The sequence below is a fragment of the Manacus candei genome, unplaced genomic scaffold (genome assembly GCF_025592945.1).
Source record: "Manacus candei isolate 608988 ecotype Guabito, Panama unplaced genomic scaffold, ASM2559294v1 h1tg000017l, whole genome shotgun sequence".
Classification (NCBI taxonomy): Eukaryota; Metazoa; Chordata; class Aves; order Passeriformes; family Pipridae; genus Manacus; species Manacus candei.
Window position 1 is genome coordinate 15066634 of NW_026138065.1, and position 17379 is coordinate 15084012.

General features: G+C 43.6%; 2 protein-coding genes across 12 annotated transcripts in view; one reads left to right on the top strand and one right to left on the bottom strand.

The window, feature by feature from the left end:
• Positions 1-8473, bottom strand: part of TTC7A (tetratricopeptide repeat domain 7A) — a 172185-nt gene extending 163712 nt beyond the window's left edge. For 2 of the 9 annotated variants that reach the window (XM_051782872.1, XM_051782871.1), the window contains exons 1-2: positions 3679-3825; positions 2891-2947 (exon numbers count right to left, since the gene is read on the bottom strand). In XM_051782872.1, the coding sequence (XP_051638832.1) occupies positions 2891-2923 (33 nt within the window). In that variant the 5' untranslated portion in view covers positions 2924-2947; positions 3679-3825. Of the gene's footprint in view, positions 1-103; positions 1131-2890; positions 2948-3678; positions 3848-5438; positions 5603-7325; positions 8087-8238 lie in introns of those variants that run through there. The other 7 variants (XM_051782864.1, XM_051782866.1, XM_051782867.1 and 4 more) reach the window with 7 other exon arrangements.
• Positions 8474-9777: 1304 nt separating this feature from the next.
• Positions 9778-14417, top strand: MCFD2 (multiple coagulation factor deficiency 2, ER cargo receptor complex subunit). Of its 3 annotated transcripts, none has more exons than XM_051782918.1 (4): positions 9778-10119; positions 10877-11025; positions 11728-11887; positions 13005-14417. In XM_051782918.1, the coding sequence occupies exons 1-4, from the start codon at positions 9793-9795 to the stop codon at positions 13134-13136; spliced, it is 768 nt and encodes a 255-aa protein (XP_051638878.1). In that variant the 5' UTR covers positions 9778-9792; the 3' UTR covers positions 13137-14417. The 3 variants fall into 3 exon arrangements, with proteins under 3 accessions (XP_051638878.1, XP_051638879.1, XP_051638880.1); XM_051782919.1 differs by having other exon boundaries at positions 10012-10167; XM_051782920.1 differs by lacking the exon at positions 9778-10119 and adding an exon at positions 10288-10508.
• The last annotated feature ends 2962 nt before the right edge of the window (positions 14418-17379 follow it).

Genomic DNA, 17379 nt, shown 5'->3' on the forward strand with positions numbered 1-17379 from the left:
CTGCAAATGGCCAATAATACAAAAATTACTGCAAGATGGACTGAGAGGAAAGGAGAAAAAATAGAGAAAAATAGGTAGTGAGACATTTAAAACTTTAACTCACTAGAAATCCATTTGCAAACTAACTACCATTTGCAATCCCATGTTATTGCTGTACAGCTTCCTATTTCCAGGTTACCCCACTCCAAGTAGAGGAAGTCCACTGCCTGGCTTGGTAGCTGGTCTGACAGACACCAGGAGCTCCTCAGCACAGAGCTGACTCACGGCACAGCAGCTCTGATGCCACACATCCATGACCATAAGGCAAAGTCCCTCTCAGTCATTACAAACGTAAGACCCACACGTCACGTGAACCCTGCCTGAGGTTCACTCAGGCTGGCAACACCTGACTCAGTCAACACAGGTCTCCTCATGCTTACAGGCAGCACAGAAAACATTGCAACATCATAGAAACCTCTTTCTTGGAACTTAGGTATGCTGAGGCCCTGGCTAGAGCTATACCGTCCTTCGCAAGGGTTAGGTAGTGACCTACCCTACTACCAGGAAGATTTACTCACTGGGAACAGAGAGAGATCTCTGCAGGGTTTCTGCAGCAAGCAGGAACAGAGGGAAACCAGTGGGCTCTGACAGTTCCACATGTTGTTCTGAAGTCTTTTTTGCCTGCTTGTTTCAAATGGACAACACCAGGTAACAAAGTTACAACATCTCCCAAGTGAATAGAAGCAAAGTTTGCTTACTCAATACTGTTTTATGCAACACCGAGAACTACTTGCATCAGAGATTACCTGCAGTACTGTGAACTGAGCAGAGGATTTGAGGAGGGATTAACTTCATGGAGGATGGGGAAGAAGGAGACAAGTACGAACCAACCACCTATTAACTAACCATAGATGGTAAAATTAGTCATAGTGAAAAATCAAACTGTTGTCAGAGCTCCACTCACAATGCTTACAGAACTTCTCACAATATGGGGATTTAGAAACAGGACAGGAAGCAGCAGTCAGTTGAAAAACTGGAAGAGCCTTGCCCTCTCTGCCATTTCTCCTGTGCCTGTCCCCACATTTATAAAGAATTTTAATATTTACTTCTTGATACTCACTTTGAGTGGAAGTCTACTGAGCAAGGCAAGCAAGAAACTTTTTCCCTGTTCAGCACCTGCAGTTCAATCACGAGGGTGCAAATCCATATTGCTTCTTACCATAATATGAACTTACTATATACTCTGGACCTTCAGAGGCAGACTCCAGAGATTTAGCTCAATGTCCAACCTTCAGTGCTGTGGAGGTTAAAAGGTGCTCTAAAGAAGAAAACTCGTTTTTGCTGGTTCACATTTCATTTCTACCACTGACTTCATCTACGCAGCTCCTCCCAGTGTATCTCACATCTTTCTTGTTACATTTTTGTTTGCTTCCAACATTAAGAGTGCCAGCATTAAAAAAAATAAGCCTTTAATTTGACTTCTCTTTCTTCTGTGACCTTTCCAGCCTAATCCCCGGTGCTTGAGTACCTACATTGCCATTCTGTATACAGGCACAACACAGCAGTATTAACTACACAAAACCAAGGTAGTTTCAAGTTACTGCTATGAGGTGATACAAAGTTCTAGTGTTCAACTAATGCTGGATGAACAGGGATATTCTATTAAACCAACTGCTTTCTCCCATTTCTGAAAACGTGAAGAAATTCAGCAGGAAACCTAACTTCTGCCCTGAAACAGACAGGACTATAGTTTTTCTGGATTTTTGCCTACATGACTCCTGCAAAAATTTTACTACCAGTGACATTCAAGAGCATCTTTAAAGAAGATTTAAAGCAGGTTTCATCTTTAAAGAAGGTTTCAGATCGCATAAGTAACCAATAGTTCAACCAAAGTCAATAATATGGTATGGATCAACATAATTTCTGCAGAGATACCAAATTAAAAAGAAATAAGAAAAATCTGTAGCATAAAGTATATATGAATTTTAAATAATTCAACGCCATATTGTTACTTGCCCTGCAGAGGTAGCCCAGAAACACGTTTTAAAATAAAAATTTAAATCTACACTGCTATTGCCATAGCTACCTGTACAAAATTCTAACATAAGGGATTATTTCTTTAAGACTGGGAGGTTGAGTAAACAGCATGAGGGAACAGTGAGTGTCCTCTTCAGACTCAGCTGGACAAGTTCCACTCTGCTGCACTTTTCTCTTCCAGAAGCTTTGGTAGAATACTGAGTGACTTACTATACCCTTGCTATCCTGGCTAATCTGAAAATAATCATCATGGAGAAAGAATAAAGACTGTGGAGCAGTGACAGCACAAAGGTTGCTCTGCAATGGCAGAGGCTCCACATAGTTTATAGGAGCAACGCAGTATTTACATTCCATGCTAAACAAGATGGGGAAAAAACAAAAAAAGTGCAGCCTGATGCTCTTGATGCAAACACCTCCACATCTTCATATGCAAGTTAGGCAGTCATTACAATCCAAGAGGTATTATATGAACAGTGTTATTCCATCACTTTCCACATATCCCTTATCATTACACTCACACCTCGCCAAGGGTCTTATCCAGTTCCCAGTGAGGACAGTGCATGTCCTGGAGTGCACCAGCAGCTGCTCTCAAATAAACTGCTAAGAATGCACTGGCAGTTACTCGCTCCTCTGAGCCATGCAAGTGCGAGCATGAGTTACAGGTAAATTAGTCCTGCTCCACAAAAGCTCATTAATGAAGTGGATTCAATCAGTACCACAGAAAACAAAAATCAAAGCAAGCAAAGCAGCACAAGCAGGGTTTCAAAAAAGCAGAATGACACTCAGATCACGAAACACTCAAATTATTATCAGTAATACTAGCAGCCCAATCAAACAGTATTTTGGGTTGATTTGGTTTCACTATTTTACATACCAGTTGAAGGTATCTGATCATCAGAGTTCTCATTCACCTAATTAGCTGGTGGACATGCTGAAAAGAGTAGAAAGCAGTAGATAGGTAGCAGTACTTGAGCAACATTTACAAAGGAACTGAAAGCAAATGAAGGAGAAGATTACTGATCTTTTTCTCCCCCCAAGTCAAAAACTGACTAGGGTCCTCCTCTCCCCAACTCAAAAAGGAAATGCAATTTCACTACCCATGGAGGTAGTTTTATTCAGAATCTCTCAAATAGTGCAATGTCTGCAGAGTTACAAGGGGACGGAGAGACTCCTGTTTGTACATAAGGTCTAATACTGTGTGACATGCATTGCAAAAATATACTACCTACTTTGAAAGCATATATTCTGTTAGTCCAAAGTTTAAAACTTGGAGGCATTGTCCTTACTTAATTCACATAAATCATTGAAATTTACAAGTAAATGAACTCTTTGTAAGATAAAGTCCAGGCCCCAATTCTGCCAAATCCTTGATTTAGATTTTCCCAAAATGGACACACGGCTAAAGCATGTTGCTGACTTACAGCCAAGAGTTATCACAAAATTTCCAATTTCAAGCTTTCCTTTACAAGCCAGCCAAGTTTAAAAACCATGGACTAAAATTCCATAATGCCTTTAAGTTTAAACTACACAGACCATATCCAGTAGGATTTTCCATAGCATACATCTTTGCCCTAACTCTGCTCCAATCAAATCACTTGGAGAAATATCTTCAACTTCACCCTAAAACCAGCGTGTTTCAAGTACACATACATGGTCCCTTACCTTTAATAACAAAGGCTTCAGTTATCAAACGCAGCACGTACAGAGGTTTATCTTTGGTTGAGAGGTCATCAATGCCTGCTCTCGCATACATGCTGATGGCATCTCTGTAGCATCCCTCCACATAATGAAGCTTTCCTAGGATCAGCATAGCTTCAGTCATATACTTAGGCTGAAACAGAGCAGGGAGAGAAAGAATGTTTATGTGATAAAATAGCAGACAGCAAAAACGAGGTACCCCAGAACACATTAGCACATTCAGAATGTTTTCCTCTCACAACTGCTAGCTCCACACGCCAGAGTAGGAAGGATTTAAGTGTCTAGAGATCTTAGGGCTGTGCTCATGATAGCAGCAGGCAACAAAGGTCAGGCAACCACTTTGGAGCTTCATTTACAAACACACAGTTCCAAGCCACGTCTTTGGTTTCAGCTGACCTGATCTGTGGTTGGTGAATTGATGGACATCACATAAAAGGCTGGCATCGTCGGAACTACCTGCACACACACAAAGAAAGCCTCTTGCTTTTAAACTAAGCATAAAGTATGACCTTTTAGGCAAGTGCTCCCCTCTCCTCTGTATATTTAATTAGACAGTGAGAAAGCTCTCCAGTTTTCTTAAGCTGTCAAAGAATTTTCATGCAGCAGTAGAAAAAACAGAAGGCACATCCACTATTTCTAAGATTTGTTTCCTTGAAGGACTGAAAACACATCTAACAAAAACCTCAGTAAAATACACCTGTTCAGACCCTCTGGAAAGCATGAAAAGGTTCCTAAGCCTTCCTGCCCCTTTTTTAATACATGTAATCAACACAGGGGCAGTGCTGCATGAGCGGCTAAGTCACAGTTAACAAAGAAACAGTAATGGCAATTCATGCAGCCAAACTAAACACGAAGACCTGGAAGAATTCAGTAGTTCTGGTTGTCAATGAGGCTAAACTAGAAAGAGGGTTGGACAGACTCCCCTTCCTTACTAGCTCCATTTTATTTCTGAATAGGTTGACTTTCTAGAAGATAAGAAAAAGGAACTCCTCCAGAAAAGTGACTGCACACTTTCTCCTTGGAAATTAACATGTTAAAAATATAATATACATTTCCAGGCTAACTAGCCTGTCAATTTTGAACCAAAAGTAATACAAGTCTAGAACAGACCTGTAATTCATTTACTTCTAAACCCGGTTATGAAACTGTGTGTCCAAGGACAACAAAACAGCAGTAGACATTGAGGCACAGTATTAAAACACTCCTGAAGCTCTGCAATTGAGTTGACAAGCAGCCATCAACCATGAACCCAGACCACAAAATAAAACGAAACCATAACTTCTCTGGCAGAGACTGAAAGCAGTGCAAGGCTGCAATCCTGGACTCACAACACAACCCTAAATTCCTGACAGCAACTTGCAGCACATTCTTCTCTGATCTGGAGCTGAATAGGTATACACAGCTCCCTCAGATGAGGAGTAGCAGTAGGTCATGTTATGTGGCCACACCCCACATCCCAGAGAAACCCTAAATATTTATCCTGGTTCTTTCTAATGAAAAAAAAAAAAAAGAACAGGATATGTACTATTTGTTTGCATATGAAAAAGCAAGTCTCACAACAGAAGATACTGCCAAGGGGAATTAGCAGTCCCTCAGTAACGCCTACAGTACAGCACTGTACACACAGGGACATGAACAGGCAACAATCACACCCTGTATCAGACTAATAATCATATGAAAGAAACATCCAGTTGGCAGGAATTACGATGACAGAGCCCACTTACCCTTAGTTTTCCTCTGCTTAAGATACTGGTCAGATACTGTTTAGCTTCACTCAGTTTTGGTTCATTCTTCTCTGTCAGTGGAATGGAGTCCTTCAGTTTGGCAAAGTTTTCCTTCAAACATTCTTCCAGCAGAACCTCTGCTAGCAGCATACTCCCGTGGTCCTCTGAAAGCACACACCAAACAACAAGAAACACTGCTTAGTTCTGTAGATGATAAACAGAATTACAAAAAAAACAACGCACCTTTGAGACACATAAAGGGCAACTCAAATGAGAGAAGAAGGAAGAAATGGCAGACATAAAAAAAAAAGTTCCATTAACTTCTATCTATTGGAAACAGTATGTTGCCTAAGAAAAAATGAAACTTCACTTCCTTATAACTTGAAGATTTTTCCCTAAAGAATCCTTTCATTTTGGTAGCACCATTCATTCCTGCATTGCCACTAATACAACAGTTCAGAATTTTCAGCACAAAACTCACTTTCAAAAGTATAAGATCAATCTTGGCAAACACATCAGTGCATGCTTTAGATCTACAAATGTACAAGCATGAAATGAACGCTTTGGATGATACGGAAGCTGTGAATTTCACTGCAAAACAGTAACAAATTTACCTGAAAGTTCACAGAAAAAAGACAATTTAGATACTAAAGACACACAAGGCTTGATCCTCTGACACAACTAACGTGCCACATTCTTTCTACATTAAAATCCATTCCTGTTCACAATTCTACAGAAGAGAAACTCAAACACAAGCAGCAGCACTGGATACAGCGTGAAGCATCATGCAAAGTGGCAATCGTGCTGAAAAGAAAAAAAGTTTCATCTGTCAGAGTACTTTGATTTCTTGCATGACAGGCCCAGTTCTGCAGTTACCTTATTCATATAAGTCGCACCTCAATCAGTGGGCTACTGGGTCTAGCAGGGTAACAAAATCTTTGTATACCAAAGAGCCAAGCCCTACATTTCATATATACTCCACATTTCAAAGTCTGGAATTCTAGAACATGGGAAACATGACAGTGTACCTATTTCCATATTTTCAGGCCATGGGACAATTTATCCCCACTTTCCACCTATACACTACATACAGCATTAATAATCAACTCTGTGTGCGGGAGTGGTGGTGGTTTAGGTTTTTTTGTTGTTGTGGCCTAACTGTTAAGCTGCATATCAAATTATAATGATAGCTCTTCCTGCTCATTTGCAGGTCTGCAACTAACTCGCATAAACAACATACAGGTGTGTAAAATGGGAAGCATAAATGTTCAAGTATATTCCCCCCTAAACTTGCATGCAATAATTTCTACATACTAAAGACCTTTCAGGTAGTCTTTAATATCTTAAAACAAACTTAAGGACATAGGTAAGACTACGTACAATTAAGAAATAAATACACACAATCTCACGATGCAAACGCTACTATTAAAAAAATCTAATCCAGGCAGACAATGGTTTCTAGAAGCACAAAACTGTACCCAGTCCCTTGCTGAAAGAAAAGTTCTGCAGCAATAACAAAGCATTACTCTTTCATAACCAGCAAGTTATGATGACATAGCAGCAAATTAACAAATCGTGTTTTTACAGCAATCATACTGTTGTTATGCCTCTTAATTACAAGGCAAGAAACTACTATGAACTCTTCAACTATTAATGCCCCCAAACTGCAGCGAGATCTCTGCACCTGGGAAGCGCTGCTGAAACGCGACTGAAGTTCAAAGGTTGGCCCTGTGGTTCTCAGCACAGAGTTCAACCTGCATCATGTACACACTTGGAAAGCCTCACAAATAAACATGTATTAAGCTACCAACATCTCCCCCACCATGCTTCCCACCGTGAAGTTTAAGGAACCCCTGGCAAGCTTCAATTAACTCTAGGGCCACATACCAGGAACACTCCTCTACAGAAGGGCTTTATTCATAGAAGTTGCTCCTGTGACTTCAGTGGCAGAACCCTTTGTACCAGTGCCACGGGTAGGACCAGGTCCTCTTTGCAACTTACCTGCTGACCACAAACATAGATTTTTACATTTCCAAGTTAGGCTGCCTCACTTATTGCAAGCGATTTCATTTTAAAAAAGAAGCAAAGTAGTGTGTTGTAACAGGGAAAAAAAAAAAAAAAGAATACATTTGCTATTTATGAAACCTGTTTTACATGTGAAAGGGTACTAGGACGAGCCCAAGCCTTTTAAATAAAGCAGGGCCCTTCAGAAATGGAGGGAGGTAACACAAGGGCATCCAGAACAGGGTTGGGCAGGGGGCAAGAGGGAACGAGCACGACACGTATGGAGAAGCTGCAGACGGACATTTCCCAACGGGGCAGGTTTTGGTGGGTGGCCCGGCCGGGCTGGTTGCATCAAGGGCCGGCTCGGAGCGGGGCAGCCGCCACCTGCGGCCGGTGCTGACGGCGGCGGGGCGGCATCCCGAGCGCTCGACAGCCGCTCCTCGCTGCCCGAAGGGCTCGGCAGCGCTGACACGAAGAGGAAGCGCGGTGTGATCCTCCCGAGCGCCGCTTCCTGGGCTCCCACCGCCTCTCCCGGGCATCGTTCCTTCTCTCCCGCTGCGGAGCCGGGGCGCTGACACGGGACACCGGGCGACCCTCCGCACCTCAGCGCTCCCCAGCCCGCTCCCGCAACACCGGGAGCTGCGGGGCAGCCACAGCTCCCGCCCACGTCAGCCCGCCGGGCCGGCGCTGCCGAGCCCGGGCGGCGGCACAGAGCGACCAGCCGGCCCCGCCGCCGCCCCGCGCCCGGGCGGGTCGGTACCGGCGGCCGCCCCGCTCGCCCCCCGCCGCCGCTTACCCGCGTCCTGCGCGTCCCTCGCCGCCTTCGCCTTGCGCGGGGGCCGCGCCGGCGGCGGCAGCAGCTGCTGAGCGAGGAGCCGGAGCCGCCCCCAAAGCCCCTCCGCTCGGCACCGCTCGATCTCCGCCTCCAGCTTCACGTGCGAGTGCGAGCCCTTGGCCGCCATCTTAGCGCCGGCACGGACCCGCCCCGCCCCGGCCCGCGGGGTGTCCCCGGCGGCAGCACCCGGGAGGCGCCGGCGGGGCCGCGGATCCGCCAGGTGCCGGGAGCGGGTGAGACGGTACCCCGCCTGAAGGCTGCGGCCAGGGATGGCGCCTCTAACACGGCCGCCACTCCCTGACACCTCTCGCCTGACGCCCGGTGCGCGAAGCCACGTCCAGCCGGGCGGGCGCTGTCCGGGCGTTGCGGAGGCGGCCCCGCGCTCCCTGCAACGCGCGAGAAGGGCCGGGGGTGCCGCTCCCCCACTGCGGCCCTCGGGAGTCACCTAAACCCCGGGGCTCCCTGCCGGCTGCGCCCCACGGCCACCGCCCCCTCCTGCAACTTCGGCACAGAACCCCCGGCTGGTGCGGGAATGAGCCGAAAGCCCGCCCGGTTGTCCGGGCCCGGGGTTTGCTCGGGGGTTGTGACCTCGGGAGGCCAAAGCGGCGGCTGTGTAGGCGTCAAGTATGGGAACAACGAGACCTGGGGCGTTCGGTGCGAGGGGAAGCGCAGAGCACAGTTTATAAACCACAGTTTATAAACCACAGAGGGCACCGGTGACAGGTCGCAGGGGTTTCCCAAAGGAGCAGCGGGGTGAGGAGCTCGCAGTCCTTTCTGGACGGGGCTGTTGAGGGGTTGGGGGGAAGTGCCTCGAGCAGGAGTGGTCGAGGACAGCCCTAGGACAAGGACACACTGCCCCACTGTCCCACTCCCTCTCGGCTGTGCCTATGTGGTGGGATTCCTGCGGTGTGCCCTTTGGAAGGGCGTTCTCTACATATGGGGCCAGAGCGGCTGAGGCCCTGCAGCACTCGCACAGAATCCCAGAATGGGTGAGGGTGGAAGGCACCACAGTGGAACATCTCCTCCAGCCTCCCTGCTAGAGCAGCATCATCCTAGAGCAGATGGCACAGGATTGCATCCAGAATCTCCAGTGAGGGAGACTCCACAGCCTCTGTGGACAACCAGTTCCAGAGCTCAGCCACCCACACAGGGGTTTTTCTTCATATTCAGCTGAAACTTCCTGTGCATCAGTTTCTGCCCATTGGCTCTTGTCCTATTGCTCAGCACCACCAAAAAGGGCCTGGCTCAATCCTCCCTCCTCTTAGATAGTTATAGACATCAATGGTGTCCCCTCTCAGTCGTTTCTTCTCGAGGCTGAACAAGCCCATCTCCATCAGCTTTTCCTCATAAGAGATGCTCCAGTCTCTTAATCCTCTTGGTTGCCCTCTGCTGGATCTGCTCCAGGAGCTCCATGTCTCTGTGCACTGAGGAGCGCAGAACTGAACACAAAACTCCAGATTTGATCTTACTAGGGCTGAGTAGAGGGGCAGGATCAGCTCGCTTAACCGGCTGGCAATGCTCTTCCTGATGCACCCCTGGGTCCCACTGGCTTTCTTGTCCCCAAGGACACGCCGCCTGCCCGTCGCCCTCCGGGACCCCCGGATCCTTCCCCGCGCACCCGCGGTGGGCGGGGCCCCGCCGCACCTGCGCCGCCGCGAGGGCTCCACGTGGAGCGCCGCGAGCGGTGACGTGGGCGCGCGGGGCGGGACGACGCAGCCAATGGGAGGGGAGCAGGGGCGGGGCGCGCGCCGGGTCAAGGGTAATCCGGGGATGGTGTCCCGGGAATGGTGTCTCGCCTGCGCCTGTCCCGGAGCCCGCGCCACGGCCCAGACCCGCCCGACGGTGCGTAGCTTGGCGGCGGCGGGGCCTCTCTGCCCGCCCCGGCAGCCGGTACTGGAGGGCGGTGTGATGGGGCCTGGGCGGGGGGCGGCGGGCCCGGCCCCGTCCCGCTGCGGGGGGCACTTTCCCGGGGGGTCCAGCCGCGTCGGGAGCCGGGGGTAGGAGGCTGCTGGCGGCTAGCGCTGTGCCGGGGAAACTGGGGCTGGAGCACAGAGGGGCCGAACCCCCTAGCCCGCTCCTGGGCTCCCCTGGCCCCTCTGGAGCGCTGTATCCTGTCACTTCCCCGCGAAGGGAGCACATACATGGCTGCATGACGTTTTCCAAGCTGTACGTTCCTTAGGGCATGCAGTCTTAATAGAGATACTAATTAGATGCGGCCGCTTCGAGCAAAGGTAAGCGACCTTTGCTCCCATGGTTGTGGGGCAGGTCTGCCTGAGCCTGGCGTGGTTGGTTGTCTAGGCGGTACATGAAAACACAACCGCACCTGAGGAGTGCACATCTGCTATGTGGAGAAAAAAAAAAGTCATCTGAAAATTACTGCATAATACTGCATGATTCTGTGAAATAGAGACACTCACAGAAATCCTTAATTGAAGCTCCCTGTTTTTCTGCTTCCCAAGGGCTTGAAATGAAGAGAGTTCTTCTATTCTAAAACTTAGTGGGCTTGATTCTAAGTACTTGGTAAATCTGCTGAAAGTAGATCACATTTTTCATCTGTTTTTTTTTTTTTTTTGGGGGGGGGATGTTTTCCTTTTTGTAGGAGATCACAATGGCCCAAAGGTTGTTTAGATCACATTTGCTCTTCTGCTTTCTGGCTGCATTCTTCATCTCTGCCCTTGCTGAGGAACACGTAGGAGAGAGTCAACATGCAAATATTCGCCTCGATAAGAATTTGGTACAAGATAAAGAGTATGTGTTCCATGTTCTAAAAACGTAAACTTTACTTCTTAATGATTTTCTTATCTCTGAAGTCTTGTTACGTTGGACTTAAGCCTAGGGCACCCTGTTTCCTCAGAATGTTGTATGACCAGCTAAAACCAGATATGAGACGTGCTTGCTTGATAAATTTGTAGAGATATGAGACCTAGAAAGGTCTCTTTGGAACCTTTAGCCCTACTCATACTATAAAGAACTTCTTACAGAGGTCCTGCTTACCCAGATCAGCATACTTTGGACAAAATCATATTCTTAACAGGTAGAGTTAGAGGGTTTTTTCTCATTTTCTTCTTCATACATGCAGAACAGTTCTAGCAGTAAATAAAACTCCCTAGAACACTTCATGGTTGACTGGGAAAGGTCTTTGTCCAGCTCCTGTGCTTTGGAAGACAGCCAAAGGAGATTTTGGGCACTGCTTCCATTGTTTTGAAAGCCTGCTAAGTAGGCCAGAAGAAACAGAAATAGCTAAGGTGTTAAGGCCACTACAGCACCTGTAACAAACAACCTCTGTGTCCCCTTCATCTTTATATCAGACTGTAGCTTTTAGTTATCCAGGGTGCTTTTAGAATAGTATTCAATCAAAGACTAAATTTGATGTAAACAGAGCATGACATATTAACTGACAGAAATGTTGTAGATTTTGTTTGTCTTTGGGGTTTTTTTTGTTTTTCTTAGGCACATCATGGAACACTTGGAAGGTGTCATTGAGAAACCAGAAACTGAGATGTCTCCACAAGAGTTGCAGCTCCATTACTTCAAAATGCATGATTATGATGGCAATAACTTGTTAGATGGGTTAGAGCTTGCTACTGCTATATCACATGTCCACAAGGAGGTAGGTGTAATTTTGTAAGGGCATGTGTGTTTGGAAACAGCTCTGTCACTGAAAGCAACTTACAATAGAACGGAACAATTGCAACACATCTTCAGTGCAGTTAAGAGTTTTGCCTGAAAATGAGATCTTTTTCTTTCCCCCTGATAGTTCTAGTTGCATTTATAAATGTACCAGCTTTATCACAGCTTTTCATGTCACACTGCGGTTTTCAAGAAGTTTCCATTGTAGTTTAAACTTTAGAATGAGGAAGGGCTGTAAAGTGAAAATGATTTTACAGAGGGCTTGTTTTGGTATGCAGGGATGGGGAGAAAGGGAAATTATCCAAAATGGGACATGAGGGTTTATAGAAATAGCATGTGATACGACGCTGTTTTCAGTGTCAGACTGTCACTGCTGTGGATACACAGACTGTAGGAGATCTCTTGGATAACGTTAGTATTAGAAGAACCAGTTATGGTCTGCCTCTTTCTAAACAAATTCTCGTTACAGCCACGAACATTTAAAGACAAAGTAGGAAGATACAGCCATTAGGAAGACAATATGAACACATTATCTCATATTGATCTGGAAGTTACAATTCAGGATAGCATAACTTCCTGCATACACCTGTGGCAAAAAAATACCGAGCCAAGAATAGAATAATGACTTGCTGTTTCTTGTGCAAAGGCACCATCTTCTCATTTGTTTGTAAGGGGTGTTTTAAGAATTTTATTTGCTTTAAGCTACAGTGCTAGATTTTTTCACTACTCCGTTACTGTAAGGTGTTTCTGTATTTTATAGAAACTATAGTGTCTATACTACATGAAGATCCAAATAAGAATACATCTGTTAGATGATTATCCATCATTATACATTGTGCTATTCAGCTTTTGGAACTTTTGACTAAGAATATTAACCAAAAAGAGAGTGTTTTTTCTGAAGTCCAGAAAACCTGGACTTCATAGCTTCCACCTGATAAAAGTTGCTTATATTGATATAAATGTTTATATAAAACTTAGTGCCAAATTAGGCACCAAACATGAATGGTTTAACAAAAAATTAATTGTCAGTAATCTGTTATATGTGCCAGTAGGTGGGAAAGACTGCTAAACTGTTCCATGTGGTTTTGTTTTTGTAGGAAGGTGGTGAGCATACCCAAGCAATGAAAGAAGAAGAGCTGATTAATCTAATAGATGATGTCTTAAGAGATGATGATAAGAACAATGATGGATACATTGACTATGCAGAATTTGCAAAATCACTGGAATAAGGTTTTGCAGGGTGTTTCTCCTTCTAACCACATAGAAATGTGAACCAGTATAATGTGATTCTTTACTGTCTCATATCAACCTCTGTGCTGTGAGAAGGAGAGGTGTACCACTTCCAGCTGAATTTATTTAAAAGTTGTATTTGTTAAGAGACTGGTTAACTTGGAGTGAGAGCCATGTTTGACTAAACATAGCTACACATTTCAATCATGAAGCATGGAAGTGTCAACAGTACTCACATAGGGTACAGCTGGCAAACTCCTGAGTAGCTCTATATGAATACTAAATAGAATCATTAGCATCTAAATTTCAAGTTTTCAGTCATTGGGTTATATAGTACTTATTTGCTTACATCATCTTCAATTTAAAATTATAAAATATCCAGAAAGCAAGAAATGGGTACTGCATATAGTTGTATTCCAAGGATGAATGTCCTTACCTTCCTTCTAATTTACAAGGAAATTTGCAGATAAGTACAGGTGCTTGAAACAGCAATTGTAGGGGAAAAGCATTTGAGTCTGTGTTATGTTTGAGTTCCAAATGATACCATATGAATTTAAACACAGTCTCTGAAGAAATTATGTATTTTTAAATATATGTACTTCCTAGCATACCCTTACGTATAAATATATATACACGTGTTTTTCAATGTCTTGTCCTCCACAGATTTACTTTTTGTATCTTAATTTACTGATTTTTTTTCATCAACCTTCCATGTTTTCTTAAGAAAATGAAAGTATTTTTATTATATTTATATGTTGTATCCCATCCTTCAGGGGTGTTTTGAAGGTCACATTAACAGTAAACCAGTTTAATACTAAAGCTTTTGTTCAATTTTGGTTTTACAGTATTAGCCAGCAGAATAATCTAAGTAAGCAAGTAACGCTGCCTTGTTAAGGTTTAAGTCCATATTCCTTGGCATTGAAATTATGGTATTACTTTCAGCAGATATTTCATAACTTAACAGTTTCAAGATACTTGAGTGTTTGCAAATTATCATGGCTCTAGGAACGTTTTTACTGTCTTGACTCTATTTGGTAAGTCAAGCAGTTTAGGGATATTAGAGCAGTGATGTATTGCTGTGTTATTGATGTTTGGTGACTCTGAAACATAACTGAAATCTTAAATTGCATTCAATCATTATTCATTAATAAAGAATCTAAATGTTAGCCTATTTCTGTAAAATGTATAAAGAGCTATTTTCTATACAAAATTATTCTTATACAAGAGAAACATGTTTGTAAAAGAAATTATTTCCTCTGTTTAAATGTTTATGCAATGAATCCTGTGTGTCAGATTTTTTTTTTCTTGTAGTAATTATTTGTTTTGAAATCTTTGTGGCCAAGGTTGTGCTGGTTGTACAAGCAGTAAAATTGAGTTGGGGTTGTGCACACTGGAGATAGGTACATTTCTCACTAGGACTTCTAGCCTTGTGTATCCTAATTTGCTGATGTGTTTCTAAGCCCATCTCTGTTACTAACAGTCACCTTAACAGAAAATTCCTTCTGTTACAGCTGGGTTTTTTTAAATATCTCTTCTGAGAGTGATTAATCTGGACTGAGTGTTCGATCAGAAAAAAGTGTAGTAAATGCTAGTGAGTAGGAGGGCAGAAGAGGTTAAGCTCTTCAGCTCTGAGCACTTAAAGCAGGTTGCCTGTAGACCTGCCAATTCCTTTATGTTACTGCAGTTTAACCCCAGCTGGCATCTAGGGAATGCACAGCCCCTTGCTCACTCTTCCCTGGTCAGGGGGAGGAGAGAATCAGAAGGGTAAAAGTGAGAAAACTCATGGGTTGAGATAAAGACAGTTTCACAGATAAAGCAAAATCCATGCATGCAGGCAAATCAAAATAAGGAATAAGTCCTTCACAACTTTCTATGGGCAGTGGATGTCTGGAGAGCAGGGCTCCATCATGGTTACTTGGGAAGACAAATGCCATCACTCCCCCCCCTCTTCCTTGTTCCCCCTCAGCTTTATATGCTGGGCATATACAGAATATTCCTTTGGTCAGTTGGAGTCAGCTGTCCTGGTTGTGTGCTCTCCCAGCTTTCTGTGAACCTGCAGCTTCCTCCCTAGTGGGGTAGAAGGCAGAAAAGACCTTGACTCTGCACAAACTTTGCTCAGCAGTAATGAAAAATCCCTGTGTTATCACCACTGTCTTCAGCACAAATCCAAACCACGGACCCATACTAGCTCCTGTGAAGAAAATGAACTCTATCCCAGTCAAAATTAGCACAATGCATAAGGCTCTGAATTTTGGGTTACTTTGGGATGATCAAGGAACTGACTTTTATGCACGGCTCTTAAAAATCATGGTTTTCTTATCAAGCCTGTAAGGCACATTTATATACACATATGTTGTATTTATATACATATTTATCAACTGCTGTTGTATGTGGAAAAAGACATGCACCATAAAAGCTTTATATTTGAAATTATTGTGATAAACACAGGTAATGTGAACATTTTCTGCCAACTATTTGAAACTTGGTTTTAAGGGTTCAGAATGATGTATAAATAGAAAAACAGTTTACTGAAACATGAGAACAAAATTAGTACCTTTGATTTCATGATGTGTGAAAAAAGATCAAAAAAAAATTTCTTCTTTTCTAGAAAGAACAGTTCAAGAAATGTTACCCAGCATGAAACCTGCATCATCATGTCTTTACTCAGCCTCCTAAAACAAATACACATATGTAATTAAGTGCACTTAAATGGTTTAACAGTTGACTAGGGAGCTTTCTCAGTTATTAAGTAGAAAAGCACAAAATTGCTGAGGGTGATGATGAATCAGACTTTTTTTTAAAAAATATAACTAAGTTTTGTGCTAATTGTAACTCATGTGAAACCCCTAAATGTGCTAATACAGGTCATATATAAATACACTATTTCCTTTATATATATAAATAATAGAAAATACAGCCTTTACAACAGAAGTACTCATTTACTATAAAGCTGTTATAGTTTCCATATAGCAGTAGTACCTTGATTTTACAGAAAAATAACAAAGCAGAAGGTGTATTTTTTACTGAAGGTCAGTCACACCCCAGCAGAAACAGAAGACTGCTGTTGTGCATGGTCTTCACATCTTCCCAGTCTATGATCTCAAGGGATGGAGATTAGCTTTCCCCATTAGAGGAGAACACATCTGGCCTTGCACTACTGTATACCATGTGCAAAGTTTAAAGTATTTAGATTATCTGCTTTTAGCTTACAGAATACTGTATAATTAGCAACTAAAGAAAATACTTAAGCATTTGAAGCACTCCTAAACTGAGTGGGTTTTTTTAGTAGTCAATCTAGAACATAGTCTGTATATGACAGAGAAAGATCTTTACTGCTTGACCAGTGCCCATCAGAATGCTGTTAGTGACAGGAATGACTGCCTAGAACTCCCCATCAAGAGTTTTGTCTGCATATTCACACAGGCTTTACTACCTTTTTGGTTTTTTCCATTATTCACTTATGACCTCAAAATGTCTTAGATTCATTAGGGAATGGTTACAGACTTACGAACCCTGATTTCATCTAACATAATTTTTAATACTACAATTCACAAGCAGAATTCAGGGATAATGTCATAATCGACAGAGCCACTAGGTAGCGTATGGACACCACACATCAGGTCCCTGTGGCATGTAATAGAGTGGTTCAACAACCACTGGATTTCTCTAAACCATCACCAGTATTCTGATTACAGCAAAGGCTTGCTCCTCTGTCTCCCAACACCATATTGATAGTATGATGCCCACATTTTTATTAGTTTATATCTGTCATAAAATTGACTACAGCTAGGACTCGTTACTGGTAATTAATTTTCATTGTTAAGGGAATCCAAATCGACTTGAAGTGATAGTAAAGAAACCCCCATAGTAATATTGTCATTAAAATAATTGTGTAATAGGAAGCTTTCCAATATAAGCACCAGGCTTGGCCTGACTTCTTGACCATTTCTAGTTGACCTACGAGAGGGGCCATGAGGTATCTACAGTGGTCTCAACCAACATTAAAGAGTTTTGGAGGGTTTCAGGAGGACCTGAAGTCTTACTGCTTTTGTATTAGATGTCAGTAAGAGCTTCTGTCACTGTTCTTACAAGGCACAGGTCCAGTATGGTCTGATCAGCCATTTTTGCTTAAGGTGATGTTTATTGCTTGTTACTTCCTCTCCCCCATTACAGTCTCACTGTCTGTCCATTGCACCATGAAAAAGCTGCATAGCATTTGAAGTTTTTAGTAAACAAAGAAGG